At 42.1% G+C, this 9,423-nt stretch overlaps 1 protein-coding gene across 1 annotated transcript in view; it reads right to left on the bottom strand.

The window, feature by feature from the left end:
- Positions 1 to 1,811: 1,811 nt before the first annotated feature.
- The window catches only part of BUB1 (BUB1 mitotic checkpoint serine/threonine kinase), a 52,157-nt gene continuing 44,545 nt past the window's right edge, over positions 1,812 to 9,423 (bottom strand). Inside the window, exons 20-25 of the mRNA XM_006873512.1 lie at positions 7,646 to 7,761; positions 7,221 to 7,382; positions 6,599 to 6,756; positions 6,322 to 6,496; positions 4,273 to 4,379; positions 1,812 to 2,007 (exon numbers count right to left, since the gene is read on the bottom strand). Coding sequence (XP_006873574.1) covers positions 1,812 to 2,007; positions 4,273 to 4,379; positions 6,322 to 6,496; positions 6,599 to 6,756; positions 7,221 to 7,382; positions 7,646 to 7,761 — 914 coding nt within the window. The remainder of the gene's footprint in view (positions 2,008 to 4,272; positions 4,380 to 6,321; positions 6,497 to 6,598; positions 6,757 to 7,220; positions 7,383 to 7,645; positions 7,762 to 9,423) is intronic.

The following is a 9,423-nucleotide window of genomic DNA, read 5'->3' as shown; positions in this document are numbered from 1 at the left end:
TGGATTACAACTCAATGTAAAGAAAACAAAAATCCTCACCACTGGACTAATAAACAGCATTCTTATCAATGGAGAAGAGATTGAAGTTGTCAAGGACTTCATTCTTCTTGGATCAAATATCAACACTCGCGGAAGCAGCAGTCAAGAGATCAGACGACGTATTGCATTAGGCAAATCTGCTGCACAGGAACTTTTTAAAGTACTGAAGAGCAAAGATGTCAGCTTGAGGACTAAGGTGCGCCTGACCCAAGCCATGGTATTTTCAATAACCTCATATGGATGCGAAAGCTGCACAATGAATAAGGAAGATCATAGAAGAATTGATGCCTTTGAGTTGTGGTGTTGGAGGAGAATACTGAAAGTGCCATGGACTGACAAAAGAACCAATAGATCTGTTTTGGTAGAAGTGCAGCCAGAGTGCTCCTTGGAGGCCAAGATGGCTAGGCTTCGTCTCTCATACTTTGGACACATTGTCCGGAGAGAACAGTCGCTGGAGAAGGATGTCATGCTGGGTAAGATGGAGGGTCAGAGAAAAAGAGGAAGACCCCCAACGAGATGGATCAGCCAGGTGGCATCATTGATGGTGTCAAGTGTGGCGGCGGTAGTGAGGTTGGCCCAGGATCAGACATTGTTTAGTTCTGCTGTGCATGGGGTCGCTATGAGTCGGTTCCGACTCGATGGCACCTGACAACAACAACATATGGTTTCTGAGGCTATAAATCTTTACTGGAGCAGCCAATCAGTTGAAAAGGAGTTTGCTTGGGGGTGGGGTCTGCATCAAATGTAAATGAACATTCTAGCTTTTTGCTGGCTCTGGATCTAACATCTGGCTCTCATCACCTGATATCTGGTTCTTGGGACTGAAGCCAGCCTTGGCATTTGTTAACCTTCGTAGCCTGTACCAGCGAGCAGACTGCCATCCTACCTGCTGATCTTGGGGTCATGAGCCTTCCCAGCCTTCGAGTCAGAAGCCAGCTGTCTGACGTGCAAAACTGGTTTGTTAGCAGCCCCTGCAGCTACAGGAGTCTGACATCTGACCCACAGACTGGGCACTTGCCAGCCTCTACACCTGTGTGAGCTCTTTCCTTGAGATCAATCTCACTTTATATGCATAAATGAGCTTCAGCAGCTTTCCTTCTCCAGAGAACCCAGCCTAAGATAGCAGGATTCACAAAAAGTGGGCCTCGGGGGTGGCCTCTGAGATGGCAAACATGGTGGCTGGAAATGAGTGTGTTGCTGTTGTTAAGTGCTGTTGAGCTGGTTCCGACTCAGGGTACCGTACAGGGTTTCTGAGAGGCTTTGAAATCTTCACAGAAGCAGAACTTCATCCTTCTCCATCAGAACCACCAACCACAGATCTTGTGGTTCGCAGTCCAGTGCTTATCCCACAGCACCACCAAGCCTCCTTATAATAAAGAACAGATAACTTCACTCATAGACACTTTAAGCCCCATGGATCTTAGGGGAACTTTTTGTTTTATACAAACACAAGGCCTTTCATTTGGGAGAAAAACTATGGTGGCCCTTTTATGTTCCTTGTGAACAGGTCTGTGTTTAAGAAGCGAGTCCTAGGTCGTGTGTATATTCAAATGACTCTCATGTGTGCTTGCATGTCAAAGGAGTTCAGGGAGCTGCTAAGCAGGGACCTTATCATGTTGTAGTTTGTGCTAAAATATCTACAACTGAGTCACATGAAAATATGGGCTTTATTTTTAACTACTATTTACACAAACAGTATATGGAGAAAACATTAAGGTTCTGAGTAAGGTTGGCATTTGCAAAGTGGTTTCCGGAGACTGTGCATACCATTGTTATTTCCGTGAGCGCTTGTATTCTAAGAGCAGTACAATCAGTCTGTTACGCAGGGTCCGAATCTTGTTTGAATAGTGTTGTCGAAATACTTTCTTCAGCTTTTGCCTTAAAGCATCCAAAGATGGAAGCTGATGACAGTCTGGTATATTCAACATGATGTGAAAAAAGTCATTCCACATATCCAAATGAGGAAGCCTGAAGAGATAAAGCATAAATTATGGACCCAATGTAACCCTCAAAACCAACAGCAATGCCACCCATACCCGTACACCTGGCTTCCATAGGCTTGGACTGTTTAATGTAACAACTCTCAACTAAGTGTAACTTAAAATATCACAAATCAAGAAGAACACAGAATTTATTCTAAATAAAAGGACTTAAGGATCCAATTAAATGTCTCAAAAGAAAAAAAAAAAAATCACATGATTTAAGAAACAGTCTAAACTGAAGCCAGTAGTAGCGGCCACCTTTCAGTCAAATACTAGACTGGTTCCTAAAGTAAACAGTAATGTCAGTGAGGGCTGTATCCCTTTGTTGTCGTTAAGTGTCATCAAGTTGGTTCTGACTCATAGCAAACTTATATAGTGTTTCTGAGGAGCAGTTGGGTGGGTTTAAACTGCTGACCTTGTGGCTTGCAGTCCAGTGCTGACCCTACAGCACCCACCAGGACTTTCTTTAGATAACCATCACCTATGTGGAGCCAAGGAGCCAATATTCACCCTATGGCAAAGATGAAAATGTATGGGGTGCAGGCGGGAAGCTAGATGAAGAAAAGAGAGCAAGTAGAGTAGAAATAATGAGACTGCTGAAACACTGTGGAAAGTGTAACCAATGTCAGGGACAGTATGTATAGACATTGTTAACTGCTGTGTCAACTTTCTCCAAAAATAAAAAAGGATACATATTCTTTTAATGATAGCTCTTAAACAGGAAAATTTTCTTACTTTGTATTTTAGAAAACATATCCGCTTTTGTCTAGCTGTACATACTGTTGTAGTTGTTGCTTAGTGCTGTCGAGTCAGTTCCAACTCATAGCAACCCTTTATAGGGTTTCAGAAGTGGCTGGTGGGTTTGAACTGCCGACCTTGTGGTTCGCGGTCCAGTGCTGATCCTATATACTGCTGTTGTTGTTAAGTGCTATCGAGTCAGTTCCGACCCATAGCGACCCTGTATAGGGTTTCCGAGGAGCGGCTGGTGAGCTTGAACCACCAACCTTGCAGTCCAAACGGCTTTGCAGTGTGGCGCATGAACCCACAGCACCACCCCAGGACCTGATTATATACTGCTGGAAGCTGATAAATGTAGCCAAATGGTTGTGAGCCTAAGTGCCTGTGGACACAGCTCAGACTTGAGTGTAACCATATGATGGTTCAAGTTAACTGCAAACATGCAAGAGCCTGGAAGAGACACCAGCATCGAAACTGGACATAACTCAAACAGGAGATTCAGCACATTGTCTCTGGACCTGCTGGGGTGACCCAGGCTTTCTCCATACTGGACAGCAAACTATCTGTTCCTTCAGTTATGAGTAAGTGAAAGAATGAAGGATTTGCTGAATTTGATCATTCACAAGGGAGCAGACAGTAGACAGCACAAGTGTTAGAAAGTTTCCTCCGGAACTGGAACCTATCTTTTTTTTTATTTGGGGAAAGGGAGGGTGTAAAGAGAGGACTACCTAGTTTACATTTATTTACAATCGTTAAATTCCATCAGGTGATATACTTATGATGTGTGTACTTTTTAGTGTGTTTTTTATACCTTAAAAAAATTTTTTTTAAAGGGTATACTTGTAAATAATATAGTGAACACTCACATACCAAATACTCACCTTAAACAATGTAATTGGTACAATCTGTTCACACAACAGACGGTATCAAATAGTACAAGTGTCACTTATGTTACTAGAACGAGCTCTGGTGTTGTTCTGAGGGATCAGTCTCAGAGACACCAAACACAGTGTGAAGCATAAAGCCGCCTTCTGTGTTAGCTGCCTCATCATGCCACGTCATGATTTTCAAAGTACTTTCATATTCATTACTTCCTTTGCTGATTATAATAAGCATTTGAAGAAAGTAGGATCCATTTTATTCATATTTATATAGACATGAAACAAACGAACAAGCAAAAACTTGAGACTCCATGATTATTAGTTGACTTTGCCAAAGGGTAAATGGGGAACATCTGACTGTGTATGGGATGCCAACCACTCGATCAGGAGGTTTCAGTGATTCTCAGGGGCCACTGACTGGCACAGCTTTAGAAATGGGAGACCGAGGTGAAGTTATGTACCTTGCTCAGGGTCATGCTGCCCACTGGCCCATGCCATGACTGTGCTGTTTCACCATTCCTGCCCAAGGCATGGGTTCTCCATGCAGTGGCAAATATCTGTTCCCTCCAGGTGGGATCCATCTTTCTACTACATTTACTCCTTTTCACCACAGCCTCAATGCTGACACTCACCGTCTAAAGAGACCTTCAGGCTTCCAGACCCCGCCTTCGTTTTTCACTTTCATGTAAGTGCCGAAGAGCATGCAGTACGCTGTTGCAGCAACTCCAAAGTAATCGATCTGTAGAGAAAAACAGGTATGCATGGCTTAAGCTTTCATCACACATGGTGTATTAAAGTGCCACTCTAACCTAGGCAACAAGCTAAATCATCACATGATTGCAACTGGCATTTTTTGAAACTTTTGGTGGTTTGGGCGACAGTTTACAGAGCAAATTAATTCTTTATTCAACAATTTATACACATTTTGTTTCATAATGTTAGTTGCAATTCCCTCAATATAACAGCACTCTTTTCACTTCCTCTTCAGGTCCTCCTCTCTGTTTGTCCTTTCCATTTCTGTCCTACCTTCTGAACTTGGTTTTGGGGCAAATGTTGGCCTTTGGTTTTGTCTGGCTCATTGTTCTGAAGAGCACCTTGATCACAGGTTGTTTACTTTACAGACCTGCCTATTTGGCTGAAAGGTCTCCCCAGGAGTGGATTCAGCTCAGGGCTATAATTTTGGGAATCCTACCAGTTAAGTAGGAGTCCTGATGTGGGGCTGTGGGTTAATATGTCAGACTGCAAAACCACTTGAACTGCAAGGTCGGTGGTTAAAGCTCACCAGATGCTCCTCAGAAACCCTATATAGGGTTGCTATGGGTCGGAACCGACTCAACGGTACCTAACAACAACAACCAGTTAAGTATGGTCTTTTTAATGATTTTGAATTTTGTTCTACTTTTTTCTTCCACTCTGTACAGAATGTCTTATTGTGAACCTGGTCAGATGTCAGTAGTGGTAGCTGGGCACCATCCATTTCTCCTCTTCTCAGGCTCGTAGAGGCTGTGGTTTGTGTGGGCCTGTAGACCAGGATTTCACTCTTAAAGATTCTGGAAGCTATTTGTTCAGCCACTCTGCTGGCATCCCAACCAATGCCTACCCAGACTCTGCCAAAAATCTTCCACAGACAGCAGACACCATACAGACTCCCAAGATAGCCCCTTGGGAAGCTTTGTCTTCCTGAACTACTGTGCCCTCCGCTCTGCCAAGGGCACACAACCCACTCTAATCCCTCTTCCACACTGCTGGCTTGGAAGTCAGCCCAACTCCTAGCCCTGGGGCTCTGGTTCAGGACTCTCTACTGTACTCCAACACTCCCCTCTGCGTCTGATGTGCAGAACACAGTAGCAATGGAGAGAAGAAGATGGTCCCAGCAGACGACAGATCATCCTTACCCACTCTCAGGTCTCAGTGTCAGTGACACATACTAGTAATAATTAAAATGGACCTCCCTCCGAGAGCATCCCAAGCCCCATTATCATGAGCTCCTAGAAAGCCACACTGCTCCCCTGGAACCGGTTTAGTGGATTTTGTCAACCAGGTTCAAAACTTTCTATGCACCAGTTAGTCTTCTCTTTACTAGTCATGCAGCATTTCTAGCTTGTTGAGAATCCTAACAAGTTAACTTTTTATATGCCTTTTTTTAACTTGAGTTTGGTACTCTGTTTAATCTCCATAGACTCTATATAGTCATTGAAAACAGAAAAAAATATTAAATATGCTGTGGCTAGGGGCAGAATCCTATGGCATGTCACTAAAAACCTCCCCCTCGGTTATAAGAACCCACTGGCAAAACCTTTGGATCTGACAGCATTGTCACAGGAGTCTGAACACACCGCCCGTTACAGCCATACCCAGCATCTTGCCTGGTCTGCCCAGTCTGGAGTGGGGCACGCCACGATTCCGTCACCCTGGTCACAGAGGACACCAAGGTGGACAGATCTGATCACAGGCCATTATGCCTGAGTAAGCTCACACAATCTCTAACTGAGCAATAAGAAAGGCATGTGCTTCAGGAATATAATTTTACCCTTAGGCTCCAGCAGCTAGGAGTTCCATCTGTCCCTCAAAAGCTATTCAAGAGACCAGCTCAAACTAAGTAGATCGCTAACTTTATTGTGAAAATCTGAGAAGTACAGCAAAAGAAAAACATTCCCAAAGGTTTCAGTTGAGTTCGATACCTGGTAGGTCCATTGTTTCTTGCTGAGCATTTCAGTACACTGGAAACCAGATGTCTCACATTTGGCTGTAAATGATGTTCCTTTAGGAAAAAGTTTCATATCTATGCTCTGACCCAGGTCAATCAATGCCAAGCCTGCTGATAAATCATCATCTTCAGCATCCTGTTCTAGAAATCTGCATTAAACACAAATAAGAGTCCGGCAGCATGAGAACACGTAACAGAAGGCTACTCAGGAACTATCCAGAGAAGAAGCCCACCATATGCGCAACACTTGCCTTTGCCCAAATATGAAATTGTCCGGCTTAATGTCTCCATGAATGATTTCGCAGGCATGGACTTGTTCAATCATGTGGAGCATTTTGATAGTGAAAGAGATAACTAGAGCTTGAGGCATCACTTTTTCTGGGGTATTTTTATAGAGGTTAATGGCGTTCTGGAAACAACGGAAAAAGGAATCCTTAGAGGGTAGCGTAGTGGTTATGAATCGGGCTGCGAACCTTAAGGTCAGCAGTTCGAAACTACCAGCTGCTCCGCGGGAGAAAGATCAGGCTTTCTACTCCCGTAAAGATTTACACCCTCGGAAACCCTGTACAGGGTCGCTATGGGTCGAAACCGACTCAACGGCACTTAACAACAACAACAGAGGGTTACATAAGATTAATGAAATTTCAAGTCTAGCTCCAGTTATAGAAGGTATAAAAAAAATACTTCAAAATTATGTTCACATCCTAAAAGAGAATATGTTGTTGTTGTTAAGTGCTGTTGAGTCAGTTCTGACTCATAGCAACCCTGCACAGGATTTCCAATGAGCGGCTGGTGGGTTTGAACCTCCGACCTTGTGGTTAGCAATCCAGCACTGACTTATCCTATAGCGCTACGTCAGGACGCTGTACTTACCAGTAATGTCCCATAGCTGTAGAGATCTCCCACTAACACACTGCCATTCTGGAAGAAGTGTGCAGAGTAGAATTTGATAAACATGGGCTGTATGCTTGGCTTTAGCCTTTCCATCAGCTGGGCTCCAATGTAGAACTCCCAAGGGTTAGCAGGCTTCTGGACCTGAAATCAGGTTTGCAACAACGACGGAGTAGGGTAGACAGTAATGGAAAGTTATTAACTGCTGTCACAGCATGGGACTTACTGAATGGTAATTTATCAGCAAGACAGTTCTGACTCTTTACAGGACAGTTTTGTTTTTTAATTGCTGAATATAGACCTACATGAAGACCTAAGTGTAGGATTATTATTGTAAAACAGAAGCTGGCAAACTCAAATTCTAAAACTCACTCTATACTGTATACAAAATGCTTCAGATCATTTACCTTTAAAACAAATTTCTGTTTATTTTTGCTATCATTCACATCTTCTTGGGTCACTTCATAGACTTGGGCAAAGGCTCCTTCTCCAAGCAGATGATCAACGTAGATCACAAAGGAACCTTAGAAGACATGTCAAAATGACAAAGGGCTGAAGATATTAAAGACTGTCTAAGTATTTCTTGGTGCCTAAATTTTATAAAATAAAATACAGCTATCTTAAGAAATGTTTTATGAGGCGTAGATGAAAGTTAAATTCCGCCCACAAAATGGCTGTCTCTCACTCCCCACAGTCCCAATTATCAAACTATTTGTGATTGGAGGAGAAAAAACCCACAGCATGGCTGGGCCCCAGGACAACCACTTAGTAGCGAGAATTTGGGCAGTCACCCCTACTTTAACTCATGTTAAAGTGGATAACACCAGTTCTGCTTGCTTTGCAGGTTTATTGTGATGCTAAGTTAAGAAAAACCTGAAAACATCTTTATAAAGCATAAAACAAACAAAGTATGCATTGTATTTACTTCAGAAGGGCAAGTATAATTGTAACAATATTTCTAATAAGTTGTTTTTTTTAAGTACACATTCTATTTTAGAATACTTTTTGATTTATAAAACTTGCAATGATAGTGAGTTTCAGCATATTCTGCACCCAGTTTTTCCTATTGTTAATGTTTACGAAACCATGATAAATTTATCATAAATAAGGAACCAAAATTGGGTTTGTTAAGTAATATCCACACCTGACTGAGATTTTATTAGCTGTTCCCTAGTGTTCCGGGGATATCGGGTAGCTGCTATTGTCTCCTTAGCCTCTGAAAGTCTCTCAGAGTCTCCTTGGTTTGAGTGAGCTTGACAATTTGGAGTGCTGGTTATGGACACTGTATGACAGCACTCTTGAAATGTTTCTGATGGGCTTTCTTGTGATTACACTGGGGCTATTGGTTTGGGGGAGGAAGACTTCGGAGATGAGGTTCAAATACTCTTCAGTTAAGATTTAATAAGAATTCACATTTCAAAATCAAATACAAATGAGACAACCATAAAAAGTATAACATATGTGTATGTTATGTTGCTGGGAAGATCAGGAGCCAAAAATAGGAAGGAATGGAAGAAATATTTGAAGGAATACTGATCAAGGATTTTCTGAAATTAAAGCCATGCACCAAACCATGATCAGGGAAGCATAAGAGAATACCCATCAGACTAAATACCAGAAAACTGTACTTAGGCAAATCATATTCTAATTTCAGAAAATCATAGACACAGAAAATCTTCAGAGTCAGAGAAAAAAAACAAAACAAAAAAGAACCCGCTATAGGTAGCGCAGTGGTTATGAATTCGGCTGCTAATCTCAAGGTCAGTAGTTCAAAACTACCAGTGGTTCCATGGGAGAAAGATGAGGATTTCTGCTCCTGTAAAGATTAATAGCCTTGAAACCCTGTACAGGGTCATCACTATGAGTCAGAGCTGACTCCACGGCACATAACCACCACCACCAGAGACATAGAAGAACAAGGATAAGAATTATGTAAAATGTCTCATTTAAAATATTGTACAAAATTTAGACTTTCATAGCCAGCAAAAAATCATCCTTCAAAAATGAATGAAGGTCGAAGAGCTATACTCCAACAAATTTGAAAATTTAAAAGAGATGGATACATTTTTGGATAAACACAACCTACCTAAACTTACATACAATGAAACAGAAAACCTAAACAGACCATAACAGTAGAAGAAATTGACCAAGTCATCAAAAGACTCCCAACCAAAAAAAGTCCAGG

Source organism: Chrysochloris asiatica, unplaced genomic scaffold (genome assembly GCF_000296735.1).
Source record: "Chrysochloris asiatica unplaced genomic scaffold, ChrAsi1.0 scaffold00245, whole genome shotgun sequence".
NCBI lineage: Eukaryota > Metazoa > Chordata > Mammalia > Afrosoricida > Chrysochloridae > Chrysochloris > Chrysochloris asiatica.
This window is presented reverse-complemented; position numbering and strand designations above follow the sequence as displayed.